General features: G+C 42.4%; 1 protein-coding gene across 1 annotated transcript; it reads left to right on the plus strand.

Annotated features, from left to right (window-relative positions):
- Positions 1–1,405: 1,405 nt before the first annotated feature.
- gnl2 (G protein nucleolar 2) lies at positions 1,406–26,543 on the plus strand. The gene is made up of 16 exons (XM_079502605.1): positions 1,406–1,646; positions 5,714–5,798; positions 7,507–7,601; positions 9,214–9,353; positions 18,072–18,256; positions 18,662–18,728; positions 18,850–19,008; positions 20,775–20,888; positions 22,416–22,544; positions 23,468–23,572; positions 23,703–23,861; positions 24,163–24,267; positions 24,413–24,936; positions 25,329–25,414; positions 25,830–25,909; positions 26,086–26,543. Exons 1-16 carry the CDS (start codon positions 1,583–1,585, stop codon positions 26,227–26,229), a joined length of 2,241 nt encoding a protein of 746 aa, XP_079358731.1. The 5' UTR covers positions 1,406–1,582; the 3' UTR covers positions 26,230–26,543.
- Positions 26,544–26,618: the final 75 nt, after the last annotated feature.

Genomic DNA, 26,618 nt, shown 5'->3' on the forward strand with positions numbered 1-26,618 from the left:
GCAGAAATATAAACATCTCTCTCTCTCTCTCACTCTCTCTCTCTCTCTCTCTCTCTCTCTCTCTCTCTCTTGGCAATAAAACAATAACTTTGACAATGACAGTAAATATGGATATGAATATTGACGACACAAAAATGATTTTTTGAAGGTATTTCTGAAGGCTTTATTCAGTCAGAATGGCATAATGTGAGGTATGACAGTCCAGGAAAGGCTGTCACAACATGTAGCATTGTAGGCTATTCCTTACTTAGAGCCTTGACTATGCGGCAGATATGACAAGGAACCCGAAATTAAAATTTGGCCACAAAAAGATTTTATGCCAGGGGTGGCAGGGCCACCAAAACAGAAGATCTATGTAAAAATGTTCAGATTTATTCCAAATATTTTTTTATTTTCATTAAAAAAAAAGAAAAATCATACCCGTGTGAAGTGAGTGGTGCAACTCTGTGTGGGGGTCCCCGGAAGTTCCAGACCCACAGGAACGCTCCCAGGGTGCCGGTCCTGTTCCGGTGACCGAAACGGTCGAGAAATGACAGAGTTAAGGTCTCCACACACCGGGCGCGAATCGGATGCGAATTCGGATTTTTAGCGGCGTTTCTCCATCGGTTTTCCAAAAAACGCGGCCGGTGTGCAACCATGCACCTTTACCGTGTGGGGGTTGAGTAAATATTGTAGTCTACATTTTACTCCACTACAATTATTTGAAAACTTAAGGACTTTGCCTATTTATATCATTTTTACAAAACTAATTATTAAGACCTAATTTATACTTTGTCTTTTCGAAAACAAAACTGATCTAAGCTCACAATGTGTCACATTGCATTGCAACAAATGGTGAGCTTGTAGATCTACAATTTTTTTTTTTTTTAAATAGTGTGATATTTTTTTGTCTTTCTGCATGATGGAAACATGGAGATACAAGGCTTCTTCTGCCCGACAGTGACATTATGCAGAATAACTAATGAATGTGTTTCATGCATCATTCTGAGTTTTGACGGGATCAGGCTTAATGCCTATATCTAAACACTGCAGCGGTTGCGGCAAGTTCCGCCCTACAGCACTATTTAATGTAATTTATTTGTGCGTGTTATAAGTCTTTCTTTCAATCATTTTATTATTATTTTCACAATCTGATACACACACGCCGGCTACTTTCTAATGTTTTGATAATACGTGCGACAGATAGTATGCATATGACGATATATAGTTTCATGTGACGAGCTTAAACTAGTGTATTAAGAAGATGATGTATGTTTATCATCGTTAAACAGTGCTTTAGGGCGGCTCTTGCCCCAACCGCTGCGGTGTTTAGATATAGGCCACATGCATAACATCCATCATGTGTTACCATGGTAACATGGGAGCTGACGGAGCTGACAGACTCCCAGCCTCCACGAGTTATCTGGGTTATCTGATTAGTTGATTCCTCCGTCGCTCTTCTGATGACGTTCTTCCGCGTTCTGACGCTCCTCTGACTGCTCCCCATTACAACAACACGTGTACAGTTCTCTCTCTCTTCACTGTTGAACATATAACAAATTCTACATTTTGGACATTCCAGTCCACCCGCTGAACAGCCACCATGGTGAAGCCACAGTTCAAGGGGAAAAGCACGATAAACAAATCAACGTCCAGCTCCAACCCCGGTAAGATAGAGACACGATGCATGCGCCGTATGGTTTGTTTACAGCTAATGCTAACTCGCTAGCTATAGCTCTGAGAATGCTGCCGTTCTCCCTGTACTGTGATTACACCATGGGTGTATTCAAGTAAAGTTACACACACAAAAACGAAACAGCATCACAGAAAACGTCAAATAACTAACGCGACGGCTTGAATTTGACCCGTTTGGCTAAAACAACTTCAGCTGCAGAATAGACAGACCAGAGGGAGTACTCGGCCCCACACAGTAGAATCTCGCGTTACGTTAAACTAAAGCTGGGAATCTGGGATACATACATTTGATGTCCTACCTCGTAACTTGGGATTCGAACCCGCTTCTCCCGCATGAGAGATCAAAGGTCTATAGCAAGAGTAGGATCTCCTCACTGGTCAACAAAAACACCTTGAAGACCTTAACAGGAGCCCTTGTACAAGGTTTCTTTGACTATGCATGCACCTCCTGGTACCACAGCACCTCAAAGGCCCTTAAAACTTAGCCGCAATTTGCAACTCTAGATTTTTTTATAATGGGATGAATCTAGAGTTGCAATACCCTCCATTGACTCCCCACTCATCATTTTGCGTTTGCGATCTGCTTGTCTTAAACAACGTTAAACTCACCAACATTGCAGCTGTAGTCCAAGCTTGAATTATTCTCTTTCAATCTGCAAAGCTTGTTTTTCATAAAAATCCCCCGTAGACATGTTATGAGCTACTTTCTGTCAAGAAATTCTGTGCAAGTGATTCTTTTTCTAAGTGCTGGAGTTTGGAAGCGCTCGTCGTAAGTCACTGAACGTCCCTGCATGCATCTGTTTCGCATTTGCACATAATGCAGGAGGCAGCAGCGCGACCCCTTAATACAAACGAGCGCTTCCAAACTCCAACATTTCTTCTTCTTGACAGAAAGTAGCTCATAACATGTCTACGGGGGATTTTTATGAAAAACAAGCTTTGCAGATTGAAAGAGAATAATTCAAGCTTGGACTACAGCTGCAATGTTGGTGAGTTTAACGTCGTTTAAGACAAGCAGATCGCAAACGCAAAATGATGAGTGGGGAGTCAATGGAGGGTATTGCAACTCTAGATTCATCCCATTATAAAAAATCTAGAGTTGCAAATTGCGGCTACTTAAAACTAGGCTCCAGACTTCCCAAAACAAACTGGTCAGGCTCCTACTTGACCTCACCCCCCGAACCCACCTCACCCCTGCCCACTTCGACAGGCTGGAATGGCTTAGGGTCGACGACAGAGTACAGCATCTTGCAATGGGTCTGGTCCACAAGATTCGATACACCACCAAGATACCCATGTACCTGTCTAGATACTTCCTTAATGTTAACGAAGTCCACACCCACAACACCAGAGGGAGTGCAACGAACCATGTACAACCCAGATTCGGCACAAACAAGGGACTAAATTATTTTCGCTCCTATGCCACCAAAATGTGGAACGCCCTACCAACAGTCATTAAGACATGCGAATCCCTTGACTCCTTCAAAACCGCTCTCAAAGGGCACCTACGGACGGCCGCAATTCGAAACTGGCCCCCGTAAAATCAGAATGCCCCCCCCCCCCCTTTTTTCCCTCACTGTATATGTTTCTTTTCCCTTTTTACCTCCATTATGATGAATTCCTGTTCTGTTCTTTGTCTATATAGAAGTGTCTATTTGTACGTCTATAAATGTTTTGATGAATTGAACATGGTGGACCCTGTTGTAAACAAGTGTAATGCTTAATTGGGTCGTCCACTCACAGTTAACAGCCTTTGTAGTTTGTATTGAGTTTGTGCTCGAAATGTACTGTAATTCTGTAAACTGTTAATAAATATTTCAATCAATCAATCAATCAATCAATCAAGGTGTCCCCTATCAGATACCAGGGTCTATTAGGTCTAATATTAGAGTAGGTTGACCCCCTCCAACCATTGCAGATGTGTTGCACTGCTAGTTATGTGGTTGTCTTGTAACATACTCTACCACAGAGCAATGGTTCATAAACTGGGGGTCCCCAAATTATTGTTTGGGTTCTCCAGATGATTAGCTTAATGTGCAACATTAATTGTTTTCTCACTCAACCATAAACAAACCAACAAAGTATAATTGTATATACTATACGTCTGCCCATTTATAAAGTTGCAATTTCATTTCATTTAATATTTATTTATTTCGTTTAATTTATGGTTTTACATGATTATATTCATTTGACTTTATACTTTTTTACATATCTAACTATAAATGCACCAAGTCTCTGTACGTCTGTAATCCACGTAACTCCGCACACGCGTTCCACACCCCCATAGGGAGTGCAGTGCCCGGTGTCGAGTCGGTTGGACCCACAGTTGTCCAGAACCGCCACAAAAGGCCTCTGCCTGGGCCAGACTCCATATTTGGGCATGCCTAACAAATAACTCCATATATGGGCATACAAGGGGACACAGCTGACATCACAAGCCCTCTGCCCAGGCCAGACACCATATTTGGGCATGCCTAAATACGGGTTCGTCCCACCGACTTCTGACATTCTGACATCTGCATAGGCTCCATATTTGGGCATGCCTGACAAAGAACTCCATATATGGGCATAAAAGGGACACAGACATAATATCTGAGTGGGGCATGCATTTCCAACTTGCATCGTTCCAAGTGGGCCAGTGCCCTACGGGCACCACTGTAGTGGCTCCAAAACATAATATATGGGTGGGGGCACCGCTGTAGAGGCCCCACAGGCACCGCTCTAGTTCCATAAAATAAAGAAAAAGGAGCAGAAAGAAAATAAATCTTATAGATACACACACGCCCCTATCTATCATTAAAAAAAACGAATTGATGCACTGCTACCTGTATTAAACAAACAAAAAACATAAGAGCACAACAAGAGAACAAAACAAATATGAGAAAAATGAAAGAAAATGACATTTAACCCTCTAATTCATAGTTTATAATTTTTCCCATTTTAAACTCTTTCTTAATCTGATTCACTGTTGTACAACTCTTCAACTCCTGGCTTTGAGAATTCCATAACTTTATACCTGTAACAGAAGTTCACATTTGTTTTAGTGTATTTAATGATCTTCAAGACATTTTTAATACCAAATTATCAAATATTACATAAATAAGAGGCAAATATTGTGAAAATAGTCAACCTACAAGCTCACAATGCCTCACAGTCTGAGGTGTTGTGAGCTTGTAGATCGGCTATATTTGCAATATTTAAGTCAAAACAAAAATGTAGTTTGAATGAAGTGGGTTGCAGCTGTCACTCACTGAGGATTTTACTCACTGTGTGCACCTTGGGTACAAGTCTGACTTCTTATTTACTCATGCCAGTTACACTGATGTTCATTCATAAGTCTTCATTAAAAATAGGGTGCAATGGCTTTTTCGTCTATTTAGAAGTTTCAGTCTGAATTTAATGGAAGCCTCTGTGTTTCTGAACCAATCGGAGAGTTGCACTTGAATCCCTTCAGGCTATGGGCACAGACAGCCACAAAAGCATGTTTGCTACTACTGACCAAAGCTTATTTCTAACCTATAATGTTTTCAGATACATATTTTAGCGTGCTGATTATGTTTAAAATGACAATACACTGTTTGGAATCTGGATGTCATCTTGAATCATAGTAAAAATGGAGTAGTTCTGAATTAAATCAAGATTAATCTTTATTCATACGAGACTCGACACGTCATCACGCAGCACGTTTTCGTTCAAAGGAAAAGGAAGTCATTAACATTAGATTTTTATGAACTTTTGATATAAAAATACACAAATGGAAATGTTCCCATTGTTTTGGCATCTATTGTTGGGTATGCCAAAATGATGACCACGGCTTATGCTCTAAATGTGTGAAAAACGTCCTTTTCATTTCACTGTCTTTAAAGAATGTGTTACTGTTTCGTTACATTTGTACCATTTCTGAGTTACAAATGCATAGACTGGGGATTTTACTGTGTACATTGAGTCTACTCTACACATGGCACTTATTATGACTTCTATTTATGTGTGTATATATATATATTTTTTATGACATTGTTTACACATTTGTCACTCACAGATCGAGTCAAGGGGGAACATGGAAGCAACATGCGGGACCGCTCAACCATCAAGCGTCTGAATATGTACAGACAGAAACAGAGATGGTAAGTTACACTGTCAGAGCTGCTATGTGGACTTTACATCTGCTAGACAATTACAATCTCAAAGGACCACCATAACCACAAGAGTGTACGGTTCCATTTGTAATAGTAGTTACAGACCTGTAAGAGTCAATCTGGAACCTCCTCAAGTGACCCAGAGGGTCCCTGGACCTAACTGTGAGAACTTCAGAAGCACTAAAATAATATGTATGCAATACTGCATTTGTGGTTTATAAAAAAAATATATCATGAAGGCCAAAGTGATATGCATTAAAATATAGGAATCATTAAAGGAAACCGTGAAGAGGGAATCGATAAAGAACCGTAATCGTTACAATCCTGATTCCTGATGAAAGATAAAGTAATGCATTGTGTAGGGCTGCAACTATCGATTATTAGTTAGAATAATTTGTTTTCTTTGCTTTGCTTTGATTCTTTGCTATATCAACGAATCAACATTAAATAATTCCAATAGTTGTTTTATAATCGAGTTGACTAAATTGATTAGTCTGTGCTCTATTTAATACTTCATACAGAGGTTGTGTAACTCACTAGCTCACAACAATGCGTCACATTGCTTGTAGATCTTCTGTTTCGAGTATTTTTGTATTTTCTAATAATTTAATAAATTGGTTAATTATATGAACTGTTGCACCCCTAGTTTAATGTGTGGTGGTTTCTATGGTGTGATTATATTCTGTTCAGGTGTCCTTGACATTACATGAATTGTTATTTTAAATTATTTGGTAAAAATAATCATCCATTATCTATAAGTAAGTTCATGCCACATACCTTTGTTTACTGCTATTGGTCTATTGCATGTTCCGAACTACTTGCACAAACATGTCATGCTATGAATTATTATTATGCACAGGTAGTATGTACTTTTTAGATGTTGACCAGTGAAAGCTCTGAATCTCCATACAGTGAACCTTTTAGGAATTAAGGAACCCCATGTATTTTTGTTGACCAATTTTTTAAAATGGCTTTAGAATGGCAATGGTCGGTCTTAACTAAGCCAGTTAAGCCCTAGTACATACTTCATTGTCTCCTATGTTTTCCCCCTGTCCATCCATCCGGCTGTCTCTGAACAGCTAATCTACAGCACCGTTAGCCCGATCGACGTCAAACTATGCACGCACACTCCCTGGATGCCAGAGCAGAACCTCTGCCCCCAAAAAACTCAGACCTGCCTGCCCTTTTCTAGGGTTACCAGTAGCAGGAGTTTTGAAAACCTTTTTTTTCCTTCATATTACTACTACACATTTTGTCCAAACATCACTCAAATCTCTACACATGTCTATAGTCATGTTTGTCCGATTCTTTATAGTCCATCCTGATTGGCATCAAATGTTTGCAGCAGTGTCTCGTTTTGAGCTAATTGCGTCAAATCATGAACAGAGATGTCTGTGCAATAACCTAATAATAACCCCACTTTTACACATTCCACTCACCTCTACAATGACTGAATTCCGAACATTGCTGACACACAATAACCTACCTGACCTGCTGGCACGATGAGTACTTATTCTGTTTGTATAGGCGCTTGAAAAAGCTGCATGCACCGCGGTGGAAACTATTTTTCCTTCATATGCCCAAAACGGCAGGTTGCAAGTAGTTAACCCAAGAGTCCAACTATTTTTTTGGAGCTGTGATGTGAGTTGTGAGGTTTTCCTCTAACTGTATACTGCTATTATGATCCACTCAACAGCAACAACAGAGGAAAAGTCATCAGGCCTCTGTCATTCCAGTCCACTGTGGCTCCAGGGACACAGGCCAGAGTTGAGCCAAACATCAAATGGTTTGGTGAGTACTTAAGATAAAAAATGTAAATAATGATCCTTATTTATTGCCCCACTGATGTTGCCGGATAAAACCGTCTTTGGACCTTCTTTGAAAATGAACGCCAAAGAAGAGTTTTATCCCCAAATGTCTGTGCGGTAATAAATAAGAATCATTACCTGTCTGTAAAATTTTCTTATCCGTGGTATTTTTGAGCATTCAGCAACAGTTATGTTTTCATACTAGAAACATTGAGCTTTTTCATTGAGGAGTACACTTCCCAGCTACAGTACTTAATCGTTAATTTGTCTGCGTTAATTTGTCTAAACTCTAGAGTTTAGTTAATAATGATGATCATAATTGTGTCCCCTTTAGTTGTTGGGGTATTTACGAAGTACATTTGCACATATCTGGAATTAGTTTTCTGCATTTATCCATCCTAATTATTAGGAGCAGTGTGTACAATTTGGGTGCCGGGGAATTTTTCAGAATAAAGGCACTTTTACTCGAAAAACCCTCGCCTTTCATTTCCCCCCAAAACGGGAGGTGAAATCTTCCTTTACTACATCACCGTCGTAAAACTGATCTCTCTTGAGAAGGAGATGCATGGTGAAGTCAGAAATTAGGACAGATCAGCGTTATGATCAATCTGCAGATTCTGCACTAGTAATGGGAGATTAATCGGCAAACACATCGGTATCGGCCGATATTGGCCTTAAACCAATTAATCTGTAATCGGTAAAATAATATATCGGATTTAGCAGATATTTAGTTTTATTATATTTATGTTGAAAAATAAATTTAAAAAAGCCTGAAAAAGCCTTTTGTGATGATGAAGGCTGCAAATGATATCAGTGTTTTCTGGGGAAGCCTTCAAAAGAGTCAATAGTTGGAACATTAAAATAAATATACTACATTCAAGCTGTTTATGTTGGGATATGAGCCAACATTTCAATAACGGTGCATCCCTAGTTTTGGAACAAAGAGGCATTGCTTTTTTTCAAATTCAGCCTTTTTTAAGAATGGCCAAAATAATTATATATTTTTTAATACAGAATGAGATCATATCGGCATCGGTTATCGGCCATAATAGCAATTAATTATATTGGATATCGATATTGGCCAAATTGTCTCATCGGTACATCCCTAATCTGCACCAAGACAGCGTAGATTGCAAGAAGATTGTCGGCCCGTAAACCAGGAAGTGAATGGCTGCGTGTGCAGAAAAAGAGCTCCGGGAGTGCTGAGCAAGGCGTTGCCTAGCAACGGCCAATGTCGCAAAAAATAGAATTTAGCGATCCTGTTTTCTATCGATATAAAATACCTTAAGACGTGTCCACACGTTCAGGCACCCCACGGTTTTATTTGATAGGACGTGTTCCCGGGGTATGGTTGGGGATTACGTACACTACCGGAGGTAGGATCGAACCGGGGAGCTTCCAATTCCCTAACAGCTGTACGTCCATAGCCATATGCTGCCATAAATCACTGTGTTAATTAACATTTGTTAGTTTCTTGTGTTCATGATCACAACTTTTATACTTGATTGACTTCTGCCTACTTCCACGTCTGACTGTCTGCCTCTCGATGCCCAAACATAACTAGCTTTCACTTTTCACTTGAATCCCTTCTTCAGCAAACACCCGGGTGATCAAGCAGTCATCCCTACAGAAGTTCCAGGACGAGATGGGTGCAGTGCAGAAAGATCCATATCGGGTTGTGATGAAACAGAGCAAACTCCCTATGTCCCTGCTACACGACAAACCCAAAGCCCATGTGAGTACCAACATTTCAACCGTATAACCTAAACAGATATAACATAACATTTCCACATTTTTAAAATCACGATGTGATGCATTGTGAAGTTGTAGATCAGCTTGTTTCGCCATTTGTCATACAACACATATAGGGTTTATGTGGTTAAAGGCAGAGTGATTCCTCCGTCTCTGTCATCAACTTGTCTGTCTGGCTCTCTACCTCTTGGTTTCTAGTGATGGGTTATTCAAGGCTTTTTGTGTGGATTTTATGAGGATATTGTAGACTCATAACACAGATATTGCCTCTTGCTTGGCTAATATCTGGTGTTCTAGATGAGAAGCATGGCAGGGTTCTCCACAGTAGCCTGTTGCTTGGGGTTTTATGAGGTGAGATCCGCGGGGAGCAGAAGGGAAGCTTCGGTCTAAAGAGAGAGACACCACCTACCAGTCTTGGGCTTTATTTGTCTCATTGTGATTCTGATCCTGCTGTGAATCTGACTATACAGGTACTAGCTCTCACATCTCTAGCTTTGAAGTTTGAACCCTTTCCATCCCCATAATATAAATGGATTCCAAATAACACTTCTGTCCAGTTCTTCTCATTCTCTCCCAACATGTTGTTGACTCCATTTCAGTGTGCTTTTTTTATGTATAAATGGTTCCATATGTGTTCAAAACCTTTTCAAAGAGCGCATTGCTCAATGCTGCTCCAAATATGTTAGGCTCTTCCACCCCCCATCCCCCTCCCCCCGGTCTCCCCTCACCTTGTTTATAACTACCCAGGTAACAAGCATGCACATCAAACTGGTCATTAGTTGTTCAAATCAATTTAATTTATTTTCTGAGCATTGCTCAAAGGGTGTTCTTTTCTTGACATTTTTATGGGTACTTGCAGCTGTGTTTTTCCTCAGCGTTGAAGGCTACACAGGCTGCAAATCAAATCATTTAGGGCAAGGCTATTTTCTCCTCTTCTCCCAACATTGGTCAATTGTTATATTTGATCGTTTTGATAAAGAATATTAAGTCATTAAAATGCATAATTATCTTGAAGTCTTACTGTGACTCATTGTTTGGGCTATATGTCAAGCAGTGGAATGTACAAAGGAACACTATATGTCAAGCAGTGGAATGTACAAAGGAACAAAACCTGAGTCAGTGGTAAGGAAAGGGGACACGGACACATGGTTTCAAAGAAACGGGGAGCCCTGGAGAACATCTTGGCACATGTTCAAGGCAACGCGTTCAAGTCTTAAACATCATTGTTTCTGACAAGATCTGTAAACTTCATTTTTTCCCCCTTGGCAATGTTGCAATAGAAGTATGGCTTCATCCTGTGTTTAAAGGTAATTGGAACTCCTAATCAGAATTGGCTTAGGCAGGTCTGTTTTATTGGCTGATTCTTTGCATATTTGAGGGGTTCTGTTTGCCGTGTGTGTTTGTTTAGTGACTGTATTGGTGGAACCCCTGGAAGTATGCCGTCAACTTGAAAGCATCAAAAATCTTTTCAGCTTTCCCTCAATATGCTCAGAGCCAAAGATTATTGTGTGTTTAATAGAGCTGCACAATATTAATCAAATAATTAAATTCATATGCTGTGATTCAGCTACATTTAGCTTAATTTGGGCTACATGAAATAGCAGCGCAGCAGCAGCAACAACAAAATTTGGCGCACTAGGCTCCTTAGGTCAATGTAACTCTAAATGTGAGAAAACATTTTAAAAATGATTTGTTTCCCCCTTTATTATTTTTCAGTATTGGCAGTTAAGTTGAATTACAGCAGTCATAAGTCTATGACTGCATCTAACAAAGACTTAAAGTATATATACATGGTACATTACAATGCAGGGGCTTTTTTAACTTTTAGAGTTGCCAATTATTTTTTATCGTCAATTACGTTGTTATACCAATTAATTCCTCCCACTGCTTGCCTGCCTATCTTCCCTCCCCTGAACAGGGGCCAATTGGGTTCGTATTGATGCTCAGCCAAGATAGATGCACCACATTGGATTCAAACCATTAGACTCTGCGGTGGTGTCCTACTTTACCCCAGTGCCACCTGAGCGCCTAGGGGGGCTCTTATTTGTTGCAGACTGAGAGTAGTGTCCTGTCGTTTGGCCCTGTTGCCAGTTTTTCTTACCCAAGCAGTTCATTTCATACAAATGTTTGGTAACAAAGACAGTTTGTTTACCTGCATCTGTTCTGAACCGGTCCGAAATTCTCAATCATATCCACTCCAGCACAGTTGACAATACAAAAAAACGGTTCATGGGATACTATAGCCATAATACAGAGCTCTGTGTACATATGCGTTCCGTCATACAAGTCACATTGAGTTCACCCAGAAGTCAGCCAGAGTTCAGGAATCAGGCAGGCCTATATTCAAAGTAAACGCTTCCATCCTAGCCGTTAGTCTTATGTCGCATTCACACCTGTACTTCGGTAGACTCGGTGCGATTGGGGGGTGAAGTTGCATCATTCTTGCATTTTTAATTTGCTGCGTTTGCGTTCACACTGCGCTTTGTCAACCGTAGCAGCAAACAACAACACAATAGTGTTCAATTATACTTAACTTCGAGTAATAGTTAGGATGTAAAAAGTGTGTGTGCGCGTGCGTGTGACGTCGCACTGTTCTTTTGGGCACATAGTCACAGCGGAGACAGCAGTGCAAAATTAATCAGAGGTTTGCAATACAGCATGTACTCCCATTGATGATCCGATCATCATATAAAATTATTATGCATATGCCATGTTGGTTACAGTTGCATAGATCATGCTGAGCTAAACATGTTTGTTTAATTTTTAAGTATTTATATTTAAACAAGATGCAGAAAGTCCCCACACACAGTGACAGTGCTCCATGTTTACTTACAGACAGACAGACAGACATCCACCACATTGTTTGGTTAATTTCCTTTATTTGATGTGGATTGCATTCACACCTGCAGTGAATCGAAAACAGGTGCGCTTTGAAGCACATTTGAATGCACCTGCCAAACGAAGCGCCCTTTCCAACACTACGCAGCAGGATTCGTTTTAATCGCAGTAGAACATCCTGGTATGATTGCGACACTAGATAGTTATAGGGGATTCACACTATGGTCCCGGGTACGCACTCGGGACCACTTGGCAGATGATGTAGTAGTGTGAATGATGCGTATCGTTCCCAGGAGCGGATTGCCCAACTGTACCTGGGACCACAATTAATTAAGTCTCGGATACGGATCGCTGCAATGTGAAAGCCATCCGTACTAAAGGAAGAAGTGAACTATAATCATAATTTATATATTTTTATAATGACACATTATTTTACCTGGGTTGTACTTCTGGTAGTTCTAGTCCGGGAGCCGTGGGGGTGAACGTGGTTTCGTCAGATAAAGTTTTTTTCTCAACTGATTCTTGTAGCTTGGGGTCCCCTCTTAATAATTCAAGAGGGTGCCCAGTGATATCCCTTGGGCATTTTTTGTTATTAACCCCTTAATGCCCGAAACAGTAAAAATCAACCCAAAATAGAGTTTTATGGTATGTCATGCAAAATTCTTGATCTAAATGCATCGAATTTGCTTTCTACAGTGTTTATACATGAAAGTGGATGTGTACAGTGCATTAGATTTAACATTGTTGCATTTTTTTGATATTAACCCCTTCATGCCCAAAACAGCAATATACCATACAGTTAGATTTATGACGTTTTATGCAGAATTATCCATTCAAATGCTTCAAATTAGCTTTCTACAATGTCTGCATTAATGTTTATGTGGAAGTGGTCATGCACATCATATCCCGTTATGGTCCAATGATACCAACTAGCCGAATTTGTCTGAGACCCCAGAATCAGAGACGGAGACGAGAACTAAGTTTACAGGAATTTATTAAAAAAGGTAAATCTAATCTAATATCTAATATCACTAGTGTGGTGACTATGGGTGCCTTGGCAAGTGTGGATGGCGTGTGTGCTATGCTACATGTGTGAGTGTAATACCTGTGTAATAGTGTAAGAAGCTTAGGGTGGTGTGTATGTACATGGAAAGGTGGGTGTTATATAATGTGCTGCAAGTCTATCGATGAGCCCAGGACAGAGGTGAGGGAGTTTTTCTGGGAATCGATGTCGGGCTTAGGAGTGTCGAGAATGTTCTGGGTGGTGGGGGTAGGTGTTGCCATGGCCGTGGCCAAGTCCCTGGTGCGTTCTCTACGCCGAAACGACTGGTTCACGTCAATAGATTTAAAGGACGCCTATTTCCACATCCCGGTCTACCCGCCACACAGGAAGTTCCTGAGGTTCGGGTTCAGGGGGAGGGTGTACGAGTATACGGTTCTCCCTTTCGGGATGTCCCTGAGTCCCAGGGTGTTCGTGAAGTGCACCGAGACGGCGCTCGCTCCCCTGCGGCGACGCGGTCTCCGTGTGGCGAGCTATATCGACGACTGGCTTTTGTCCGCAGACTCAGCCCAGGAGGCGCTAGGGAACACGACATGGATCGTGTCCCACATGTCCTCCCTTGGTTTCACCATAAATCACGAGAAAAGCGTGATGGTGCCCTCACAGTCGATAGAGTTCATAGGCTTAGCACTGGATTCGGTCTCCTACACGGCTCGGTTGAGTCCGGCAAGGGTCAACGCTTTCCTACAGTGTATAGCTCTGTTCAAACGGGGCTGCAAGCTCCCGTTCAGAACGTGCCTACGGATGTCTGGACTCATGGCGTCGGCCATATCCCTAGGCAGACTGCATATGAGACCTTTCCAGCGATGGATAGGCTCTCTGCAGGTGCCCACCAGGGCCCTCTCACGACAAGTTACGGTCTCTGGGACCTGCACGCTTGCGTTGAAGTGGTGGTCAAACAGACAGGTCCTGACGGACGGCGTCCCTTTGGGGCTACCAGTGGTCAGGAAGGTCGTCACCACAGATGCCAGCCTGACTGGTTGGGGAGCCACCCACTAATGCAGGACGACCAGAGGAGTGTGGGAGGGATCTTTGAGATCCGCCCACATCAACTACCTGGAGCTCCTAGCGTTTTTTCTGGCTCTGCGACAGTTCGAACCGCTCATACGGGGGTATCACGTCCTGGTTCGTACCGACAACACCACAACGATGTGCTATATCAACAGGTCCTGAGGTCCCTGCGACTACACACGCTAGCACACAGACTGTTGATCTGGTGCGACACGCGCTTTCTGTCCCTTACAGCTTGTCATGTCCCAGGGCTCCTGAACACAGGCGCGGACCTGCTATCCAGGGGCCCTCTCCGCTACCACGACTTGTCCCTACACCAGGGCGTGGCAGCACAAATATTAGGCGAAGTTCGGGACGCCCGGTGGTGGACCTGTTCGCCTCAGAGGAGAACAAGAAGTGCCAGCTCTTCTCACTGAGGGGCTCGTCGGCCCTGGGGATAGACGTGATGGCCCATCGCTGGCCCCGGGGTCTACTGTATGCATTCCCTCCCTTAGACCTGATTCCTCTTGTTCTGGCCAGAGTGAGAGCTCAGGGCTCGAAGGTACTCTTGGTGGCACCGGCCTGGGGGTCTTGGAGACAAGAGATATTCCCCCTCCTATACGACCAAACTTGGCAGCTCCCTCTGTGGAGGGACCTGCTGTCCCAGGCAGGGCACGAAATATTCCACCACCGGCCACAGGACCTGGATCTGTGGGTCTGGCCGGTGAAGGGTCGAACCTAGAAGCTGGAGGCTTACCGGTGAAGGTCATTTCGACTATCCTGGGTGCTAGAGCACTTTCGGCTAGACAGCGTTACAACACAGTCTGGAAGGTGTTTGAACGTTGGTGTTCATCGAGACCTGTCAGGGTTATCCCTTTTCAGGCGTCAGTGATGGACATTTTGACTTTTCTACAAGAATTTCTTGATAGGGATCTTGGAAAATCTTCGGTTAAAGTCAACCTGGCGGCCATTTCGGCCTACCACGTAGGTATGAATAACAGACCAGTGAGTGAACACTTGCTGATCCGTCAGTTCATGAGGGGCGTCGCACGTGCCAGACCGATAACCAGGTCACTGGTTCCGTCCTGGGACCTGACACTGGTACTGGACGCCCTATCTCGGGATCCTTTTGAACCACTGGACACGGTGAGTTTGAAGGTCCTCACTTTGAAAACCGTTCTGCTGGTCGCTTTGACGACGGCAAAACGATCCAGTGATATTCATGCCCTCTCAGTGAACCCGAGCTGCATGAGGTTTAGTGGCAATGGTTCAGTGGCAATGGTTCCAGGCTGTCACTCAGGCCAAATCTCTCTTTCATGCCCAAGACCTTCCCTTCCGGAGGGGCCCCGGTAGATCTGGCGGCTTTCCACCCACCTCCGTTCTCTTCAGTGGAGGACAGGAGGTTGAATTGTCTGTGCCCGGTTAGGGCCTTGAAATTCTATGTGGACAGGACTGCCCCCTTCAGGAAGAATGATCAGCTGTTTGTGGCGTGGGATTCCCAGACCAAGGGGAAACCCATAACCAAAGTAAGGCTTTCACAGTGGCTTGTGGAAGCCATACGGTTGGCTTATACAGCTGGAGGCATGGAGCCCCCGGAGGGCCTGAGGGCCCATTCCACCAGGGGCATGTCGGCATCCTGGGCGCTTGCAAACGGTGTCCCTATTCAGGATGTCTGTACGGTGGCAAGTTGGTCGTCTCCATCGACGTTTGCCGCGTACTATAACCTGGATGTGGTGCCGTCTGAAATGGCTCATGCTGTTTTGGACGTCGCTCCCAGGTAAAGGGTTGGTTGGGTTGGCCGTCACAGGTGAAAACCTATGACACAAATACTGGGGGCCCAATGGCCCCCTCGTGCTTTTCCTGGAAACTAGTGGTAGTCATACTGGGGGTGTATGATTCCCCATCGGCGATCCTCTAAGCGGAATGAGATTAAATAAACTCTGGGTTACTTTAGTAACCTCAGTTTATTAATCGAATGGAGCGATGAGGTTCGCCCTTACTACCCTTCTTGCTTAACAACGGCAGAAGAAGCTGGTTGTCTAGGAATGACGTGACAGAGCATGGAGGTGATATTTATCACCTGGGGGCGGATCAAAGACCACGCAATGTCACGTAAAAAAGGCACGACAAATCAAATCAATTTGATCGTGAGGTTATGGATGTACTTCTGTGTTCACGCCACTAGATGGCGCTCCCCATCGGCAATCCTCATCGCTCCATTCGATTAATAAACTGAGGTTACTAAAGTAACCCAGAGATTCCCTACTAGCTTGTCAGTCGAAATAGCAGGGAAAGGTAACATGGACGAATTGTGTTTCTATTATGTAGGTTACAATTATGAATTGATACTATTAAAAAAATATATTATTTTTGTAATCCGACTGTTTATTCATCTCGTGCAATATTTGTATTTTGTCATTTATCAATAAACATTTGAAAAAGTAAATTGGATGGTTTTGATTTGAATGTTTTGATGTTTCCGTGCAGGATGCTCAAGATGAAATGCTTAATAAAGGGTTAATATGCATTAATCTGAAAGGAAACATTTAGTACATGACCAGTTTCACTCATATACTTTGAAGGAAGCAGATCTGATTTGATTTCATTGCTGAGCAAAAAATGCCCTAAATCAAATTTTATGGGATTTTGGTGTTTTGGATATGAAGGGGTTAATATCTAAAAATATTAAATCTGATGCACTGTACACATCCACTGTCATGTATAAACACTGTAGAAAGCAAATTTGATACATTTAGATCAAGCATTTTGCATGACATACCATAAAACTCTATTTTGGGTTGATTTTTACTGTTTCGGGCATTAAGGGGTTAATAACAAAAAATGCCCAAGGGATATCACTGGGCACCCTCTTGAATTATTAAGAGGGGACCCAAAGCTACAAGAATCAGTTGAGAAAAAAACTTTATCTGACGAAACCACGTTCAGCCAAAAATCAGCAGTCGGCTCCCGGACTATTCTACTTGAATGTTGACAAAGAATGATTGATAATCCGCTAGTGTTTGAGTAGCACGAGCCGTAAAAAAAAAAAAAAAAACACATGCGCTCCAGCTAGGACAAACATACCAAGGTTTGGTCAGTGACGTCACTGTTAACATACCAAGGATACGTACGTGACGTCACCGTCATACTAGCCTCGGAAACCCAGACGTTTTCATTTCCAAGGAGAAATCGATCACTCTCTGCTGATTTCTGATCGCCTGCACCATTGTTAAATTGACGCACACACACACACCCGCACACACACACACACACTCCTCTCTCTCTGTCGCTCTAATTAATTAGTCTCATGTTGTGCAGCTGCATCTAGATTCTCCCGGCGGATCCTGCCGGGAGCTGCCTATGCCATAGAAAGCATAGGTGGACCCCAGGCTACCGTCATACAGACGAGAGATAACGTTACAGTGCGCTGTTTAAGACCATCAGCACACACTGCTTTAGTTGTATATTGTTATACAGGCAATCGTATTCGGGAACGGTTCGATTCAAACGGACTCAGTCCGTCTCAGTGTGAATCCCCTATTAGTTCACCTGGCTCTGAATTTGGGGAAATTACATGAGCATTTTAAAATAAAACATTCAGATTAAGGCGAGGAAAAAGCCATATGGCTTCAAAAATATAACTTCTGACAAAGAGCCTCTCTCCTCTACCTACGTTATATAATACTCAAATCAGTGCTGGATAATATGTCGAAGAATCTTACCATGGTCAAGTTTTTATTAACAGGCTATCATGATTTAGGTTAAATCATTAGTTATTTTAATCTAAAAGACTGATTTGTCCATTCATTGCAGAACTCCAAGGTACACATTCTTGACACTGAGGGCTTTGAGACCACATTTGGGCCCAAAGCTCAGAGGAAAAGGCCTAACCTGATGGTGGAGGACATGAAGGACCTGGCTGAACGTGCAGATACCTCAGCCGACAGCTATAATGCTGACAAGGACAGAGACCTGGTCGTAGAGGATGATGGAGTCAGGTAAATGGAACAAAGCATGCTGACAAATTGAGGATCAATAAATTAAGCTGTTGCACACCAACACCGACGACAAGAACAAACGACAACAGAATAATTTTCATTCATCTCATCTTTAAAAAGAAAAAACATCCGTTGACAAATAGTGGTAACAGCAGATCTGCAATTTTGTTTGTTTTGAAAGTTTAAATGATTAAATGCATGGGCTTTTTTTTGGCCTTTTCCAACATATGGAGTTATTTGTCCTGTGCAATTTTAGTATACAAAGCCTAAAAGGCAATATGCACAGGAAACTGTAACCGTCTTAAAGTTATCTGGAAATGTTAATTTCAAATCACTTAATTTGGTTATTTGGGTCAACATGTTAATATCATGGCCAAACATAATTTTCCCATTTTGCAAAAACAGGGATGAAGTACGTGAGGAGATCTTCAAGAAGGGTCAGTCCAAAAGGATCTGGGGTGAGCTTTACAAGGTATGGCACTCCATCCATCTTCCTCTAACGGCACTCTCAACACTTGCTAGCTATTGTTCACTGATGGGGAATTCAGAATTTAATGTTATATCCCCCCCCCCCCTTGTTTAAATTCCTTCAGGTGATTGACTCTTCAGATGTAGTCATCCAAGTGCTGGATGCCCGCGACCCCATGGGCACTCGCTCCAAGAGCATAGAGACCTATATGAAGAAGGAGAAACCCTGGAAGCATCTCATCTTTGTTCTCAACAAGTGTGACCTCATCCCCACCTGGGTCACGGTAAGAGGCGTGGGACTGCACTACTTAGTATATGTATCAGGGGTTCTCAACGTTTTTGGCTGGGAACCCCCGGAAATGCTTTGTCTCGACCTTCCTTCAGTGTCTGTGTGGTGCATGTGATGATGATGATGATTTTTCTGGTGTACTGCAAAGTGGGAAAAGGGTATGGTAAAGAATACCAATCGTTAACATAAATGATGTTTGTACAGAGTAGGGATGGGACGAATAATTGCGAATAACAATTAATCATAATCAGAATGTGCTTAATAGAAAATGGTAAATGTTGCATTTATATAGCGCCTTTATCCAAGGCGCTTTACATAGATTGTGCATTACATTCACCCATTCACACACACATTCATACACCGATTGCGGTGGAAGCCATGCAAGGTACCAACCAGCACATCGGGAGCAATTTGGGGTTCAGTGTCTTGCCCAAGGACACTTCGACATGTAGACAGGAGGGGCCGGGATTCGAACCACCGACCCATGGATCATTGGACGACCTGCTCTACCTCTTGAGCCACAGTCGCCCCTAGAACTTTAGTTAACCACTTTTCTAGAGGGAACATTCGACAAAAATAGTCAAGCTCACAACATGTTGCAACAAAATGCGAATTGATTCATCTGTCCGTTTTATTATAAAGGGTTTAAGTGGTATTGAATTTGCAGCTCAAAAGATAATTCATCCTAGTGTATGACAATTTCACAATAAATTAAAATCTGCAATACGATTATTGTGATCGTTTTATTTAGTTTGAATCATAATCAAGGATTATCGTCCCATACAGAGCTAGATTGGGAATACAAATTAGGCTGAGAATGTAGACAACAGTGGCCTTGATGGCTGTCCAAACTGATACAAAAATAATTAAGAAGTTATAGCAGTCAGCCAAAGCAGGATAGTTAGTCTATGAAAGTAATACAAACAAGACAATTTTGAGAAATTGCAAAGTCTGGTCGGTTGCCCTGACGTGTGATGTGGGTTGCAACCGCTGAGGCCAGAGGAATGTATGGGAACAATGGCGTATCTATGACATACAGTTAACCTTTTTGTATGTGTTGTGCCCCTATAGTCAGAAGGGAAAGTGATTTTGGGGTACACGCTATAAGCCCCTCAGCTATAATTTTGGTTGATGGTTGATTGGATCCATGATTTTTTTGTTAAACATGCATAATTGTACTTATGCTCCATGTATGCTCTCTAGTCCATGATGCACAAACATTTTCAATAATGACAGTAATATTGATCCCAATGCAGTATAGTATTTTTTTATGCTGATTAATTGACAATTTATTGTTTTACTGTCTGCTTATAACCATCAAGGTTTTCCGTATTTAAAAGCTAAAGAAAGGGATAAAGGCAAAGTGATATTGTTTTCCTTTGTTTTTTCCTCAGTTCACTTTAGACAAACAAGCAACATCTGAAGGCAAATTAATTTTTGTAGTTTAAAAACATAGAAATTACTCATTGCGAGGGCATGGTGGCACAGTCTGTAGTGCCCAGGATTACATTAGATAATTGACACTGGGTGAACAAATGGGTTGCAAAATTGTGGGATAAAATTTTAAGTAAAAAAAAAAAGAAAGAAATTACTCATTGCGATATGTTTAAAAGTCAACATTTCTGTTTTTGCATTACCATTATAATTTTGCTATACACATTTCCCACAACCCAGTGGTGATTTTGGTCCTGATCTACAGTTTGTGCACCACTGGTCTAAGTTATCCTCTGACTTCTCCTTCTCTGTTTATCTTTGAACCAGAAACGCTGGGTAGCCATTCTGTCCCGTGAAAATCCCACTCTTGCTTTCCATGCCAGCCTCACCAACTCCTTTGGCAAGGGCTCTCTCATCCAGCTCCTCAGGCAGTTTGGCAAGGTAAGTAGAGGCGTGACCTAGACTCAAAATTCCTCCGATTTGTTCTGGGGTCTAGACCATAAGCCGAACCAAAACATGGCTGCCCTAGCACAGGTTTTAGCTTTGTACTCACACGCTGCCCCGTCTGCTCATCCTGTGTGGGATACTCACTTGTGCCTTAGAGCTGCTTTTTTGTCTTGGTTGCAGCTCAGTAGAAGACAGCACTTCACTGATGTCCCTGCCGATTTGTTGAATGCGTTGTAATTTTCACATACTATTCACAAACACGGTTTATGGATTTTCTCACGAAAGCAGAAGTGCAACCTGTGATTTAGAAAAAGAAAACATCAGTGTAACACACATAATACCAGTAGTTAACATGGCAATATTGACTGCTACACTTCCTAATAACATGACGCTACAATCCCACTACCAGAATCAGAGAGCCAACGTTGCTGTGTGCGTCAGCTCATCATGGGCTGACCAGCACTGCACCTGCCTTCAAATTTGCCACAGACTCATCACTTCTCTGTCTATGATCTAGGCTTATTATCTCACCATGTCGCCACATATTGTACAGTTAATATAAAACGCATTATTCAGGCACATTTCAGCCACCTCTTTTGCCCATTAGGCCCACTCTACACAACGTCATGAAACAGCGACACGCACCTATGGCAACATCATTCTACGGCCCACAGGTTTCTGCATTACACCATTTTTCCCCGTGGCACTAGAGCGAGACCGGCCTAAGGTCGGTCAAGCGTATTTTTAATTGGAAGGAAAGGTGTTCAGAAAAAAATAAATCCTAGCATCATGATATTGCAAGCACATTTTATATTTGTATTAACTGTTGTGCTGCCCGAACACACACATTGATATAACAAAATAGACAAGTTAGGTTTGTGTAACACTGCAAGAATCTTGTTATTATTGACATGTTTGAATGATGATACTGTCTAAAGTAAACTATATTTAGCTTGCACATTCAGGTTCTTTGGCCATCTCGCGCAAGACTAGGTGTTGGTGCTGCCATTTGGAACATGTCAGTTTAAAACAAGTGAAAGTTCAAAGAAAATGTGTAGGGTGGACATACACATGGCTATTGTTTTTCTTTCCTCATAAATGTTCAATTCCTTGGCCCCCATTCACAATATTATTCACAGAAATGTCAAGGCGATAACAAGACAAAGAAACCTGTGCCAAAACAGCCTTCTTAAGATTACCTTTTAGGACAAACAGGATGGATGAAAGATGTTTATATACCTATTGTTTGGACAGGGTTCTGATCTTCCTTGTGCTGTAGTTGACTCCAGTAGCCATTTTTCTCTCTTTGACACAAAAGTGGCTTTCATTTATAGATAATCATCCTTCTGGTATGTGTGCGTATATTTATCTTCTGGTAGTTCTAAGGGATGACACATTGACTTGTTTTATGACTAATGGCAACAGACGGACAACCATCTAAATGATTTCCCTGAATTGAAGACTGGGTATGTTGCTTCAGGAAACGGCAGACTCTTGACATTGTTTTCTGCCCCCTTTCAGCTCCACTCAGACAAGAAACAGATCAGTGTGGGTTTCATTGGCTACCCCAACGTGGGAAAGAGCTCAGTCATCAACACGTTGCGCTCCAAGAAGGTCTGCAACGTGGCACCCATCGCCGGCTTGACCAAGGTATGAACATCATTTCATATTGATAGACTGGGAGGCGTCATAATAAATGTAATTTGTTTTTAACAGTTTATTTTAGCTGTCAGCGCTCAAAGGGCTGGATTCCTTTTAGAGTAAACGGAATGTGTACACTCAAATCTAAAGACTGAGTAAATGCTCATTGCTGCTGTACAGCACAAGTAGCCAAGTCACATCCTTAACTATGCGACAGATAGAAAGCCTGACTGCAGGCAGGGCCCAAAGAGAAAGAACAACAATCATCTTCATCCTTAATTTCCTCTCTCTAGAGCTATTTATCCTGTTTGGAATTAAACAGTGGCCTGGAAGGCCCAGTGTCCAAAGCAGGGTCGGGGGGAGTGATGATATCTGATTTGTCTGTCCTTGCCAAAGTTGTGAACTTGGACAGCAAGGGAAAGGATTTTTTTCCCCCTTTTGCATCTGACATATCGGATGGGCGCATGGCCAGCACGCGTTTATCGCCCACCTTGCGTCTCGCCAGGGAACGGCTTTCGTTGTCTAGCCAGGGCCAAACAAGGCTCCTCACTCCGCCACACTACTTTGGCCCTCGTTTCTCCTATTGTTCTAAATGGATATGTGTATGCTTGACGTTGAAAAGGCTTGTCACACGCTTCCACCCCGTAAACCAAACATGGAGGTGAGTAACAGCGTTTCAGGATGAGGAAAGAGTAGGCGGAGGGAGAGATACTGTGATTACTGGTCTGAATCTGATTCAAAGCCGTCCTCTGTTTGGAGTGTTTATTTTCTCTCTCTGCCCTCCCCAAAAGATAACATTGTTCTCACTGCCCTGGTCATCACTTTCGCCTTATCTCTTCATATCATTAATAACTAAACAAGCTTAGTTTTGTGTGACGTGCCAAGCTAAAATGATTTAGCTCTACAGATAAAATAATCTTTTTACCTTTTAGGTGTGGCAGTACATCACGTTGATGAGACGCATCTTCCTCATCGACTGCCCTGGTGTTGTCTACCCCTCTGAAGACAGCGAATCTGACATTGTCCTGAAAGGAGTGGTAAGTACTTGTTCCAAAATAGACCAGGATCTGTTGAGTATTTGAGTGAAAAGCTTGATGCATCACTAAAAAGCCTGTTAGTTAAAAGAGAACATTGAATGCCAGCTAAATACATACTTATGGTTTTAAGGTTCAAGTTGAGAAGATTAAGTGTCCGGAGGAACACATTGAAGCGGTTTTGGAGCGGGCCAAACCAGAGTACATCCAAAAGACCTACCGCATACCCAGCTGGACCTCCACTGAGGACTTCCTTGAGAAGCTCGCCCGCCGCACTGGGAAACTTCTTAAGGTCAGGCTCCACCTGCTGCAAGGTGGTCATTGGTCTGCCCTTCATACATCTCTTTAGAATGCAATCTATATTTGAAAAAGATATTTTCTTGAAAATTAAAACATGATTTTTGTTTTTTACTATTCATGATTAGGGCCAACCCTTCAAAGCTGTGATTTATTTTTCTTCTTATGCTTACATTCCCTGTTGTATTTTGAAGCTTTTGATTGAAGAAGTAAACTTCAGTTCAGTGTGAACCACTCGATCCTAACCACAAGTTTAAAGTCTTGTACTGGAGCAATCAATTCCTGGTGTCTTGCAGGGCGGTGAGCCAGACCTTTCCACAGTCTCCAAAATGGTGTTGAATGATTGGCAGAGAGGAAAGATCCCCTTCTTTGTGAAACCCCCAGGACCCGAGGATCAAGAGGTGAGAGGTCATGGCACAAATTGGATTTATGTTTGATGCCACAACATCAATTTATTTTGTTAAGAAAATGCAAGTTATTGCATATGCATACCACACCCTGGCCACATTGTAAACCCTTGTGTTTTTTTCCGATTGGTGTTTTCAGGGCAAGGAGCCACCAGCAGTTGAAGATGCATCAGTGGTAACTGATGGCGTGCAGGAACAACAGCAGGAGGAGCTGGCTAAGGATGCTGCCATTTGCGCAGAAGCGGAGACACAGCAGCAGGACCAGCTGAGAAAGAAGGAAGAGGTCCAGAGGATATTGGCCGGCGTCCGACAGAACTTCGGCAAGATCAACGTCGCGCCCGAGTTCATCGACGAGGACCTGGTTCCCGTGGATATGCCTGACCTGGAGTTCTCTGACTACTCCGGCTCTGATGGGGAGGTGGAGGAGGAGGGCGATGATGAGGACGATGATGGTCAGGAGGGTGGAGAGACAGTGAGGGCAGAAGTGGAGCCAGCCGATGGAGAGATGGAGGCCTCCGAGACAACAACCACACTGACAACAGCCAGCAAGGAAAAGGATGGGAAGAAGAGTTCACGTGAGGTGATCCGTGAACTAGATGCGAAGATCTCAAAGTACAAGCAGTTCCTGAACCGGGCCAAGTCCAAGCGCTTCTCTGCAATCCGGTTTGTGTTCTTTGTTTGATTTGTGTTTTGCCCTTCATCATTTTCATTCGGAAGAGCCCAGCATGAGGCTGTCAAGCAAAGAGATGCCTTGCATTTTGAGGTGATCCATGCTAGCCATTCACTAAGCCTCGAGCATTGGCAGCCACTGATTTCATGGCTGATCAATGATGTTTTCCACAGCGTGTGCGTCTTACTTGCGTTCTGCACTGCATGTCTCTTCTTACTGAACTTGAACTCATCTGCTGGCTAATGTCGTCCAGAGTTGGAGTCATTTTATGGCCAATTTAATCATGCCATGATTTCAACCAGGAGGTTAATTGTTTGCATATATGAAAGCTAATTACTGTGTAGTAATTGGCTTAAGTGTGACACTTTGCTTTCTGTCCGGACAGGATACCCAAGGCACTCTCTGACAAAGCATTCACAGATATGAAAAGAAAACAGGAAGAAGCAGTGGCTAAGCAAGCACAAGTGAAAGGTAATAGGAAAATGACTAAAAGTAAAAAGTCATTGTATACCTAATACCTATATATCATTACATATATGTAATTTAGATAGCATATTATGTAGACATAGCATTGAGCATTCTATAGTGTTTACGTATAGTTTCATTGTATAGATATTCTACAGTTAGACAGATGTTAGGTTCTTAGTTTACTTATGATCCTAGTTGACCAGGTCTATGTATTGGTGTATATTACCTTGTGTTGTTCTTGCTTACTGTAAGTCGCTAAGAGCATCTGCTAAATGCCTAAATTGTTATACGTAGTCACATGTGTAACGCCCACACTATTCCTACTGACATCATTAAGCTCTTTTCTTTTTATTGGGATTCAAATGAAGCACCGACCTGATGTAAGGAATCACTCACATTAATCTTTGTTTGAATTCAGCTACAAACCAGCAGAACAAGAAGAGGAAAGCCGAGGATGACGAGAAGCCCACCCAGGCTTCCAGACTGACGTCCAAGCAGGTATGCAGTGTTCCTGCCTGACGTCAAACTGGCAAATCTATCTGGGTCAACACCTCTAGTTACTTTAACAGGAATGAAGGAGAAAGCCCTGGTCTTCCTCAGTACCAGATCTCACCCATTTGTCTTATTTCTTCTTTCCCATTCTGTCTCTTTATATGTTTCTTTCTGTACTGCAGCGGAGAGCAGCGGATCGTGCTACGAAGGTGAAGAAAGTTGGATCACGCTATTATGAAACGCACAATATCAAAAACAAGAACAAGAACAAAAAGACCCCAGTGCCTGCCACAGAAGACAGGAAAGCCAAGAGAACAAAGCGCTAGACTGGAACCAAAGTGCTTTGCGGGACATTAATAAAAAGCTTGTTCAAAAGCTTGTGGTTGGAAAGGCCTGATAGAAACTAATGGTATGGGGGTAAAGCTATGTAAGCACCGGTATGGTTTGAATCACCTGTGCATGTGATGCCTTATCTTAACCTTTAGGTGTACCCCAGGGGGCTGCCTGAGATGGCTGCTATCTACATCTGGACATTTCATCTATCAATATCCAATTTAATGTTCTCAAGTTTGAGATAATATAAAGTTGTTATAACTGTATGTCATACAGTTGAATAAATAAAATTGTAATCGTTAACTAATGCATTGTATGGATTTATTTATTTTACAAATGAAAATATGATTCAGACTTGTCAGTACACAATAATGCCACAGAC

Source organism: Electrona antarctica (genome assembly GCF_951216825.1).
Source record: "Electrona antarctica genome assembly, chromosome: 6".
Classification (NCBI taxonomy): Eukaryota; Metazoa; Chordata; class Actinopteri; order Myctophiformes; family Myctophidae; genus Electrona; species Electrona antarctica.

Coding starts and splice junctions, on each gene's coding strand:
- gnl2 (XM_079502605.1), top strand. CDS start 1,583: ATGGTGAAGCCACAGTTCAAGGGGAAAAGCACGATAAACAAATCAACG. Junction 5,799..7,506: donor TACAGACAGAAACAGAGATG/GTAAGTTACACT, acceptor TCCACTCAACAG/CAACAACAGAGGAAAAGTCA. Junction 18,257..18,661: donor GTAGAGGATGATGGAGTCAG/GTAAATGGAACA, acceptor TTGCAAAAACAG/GGATGAAGTACGTGAGGAGA.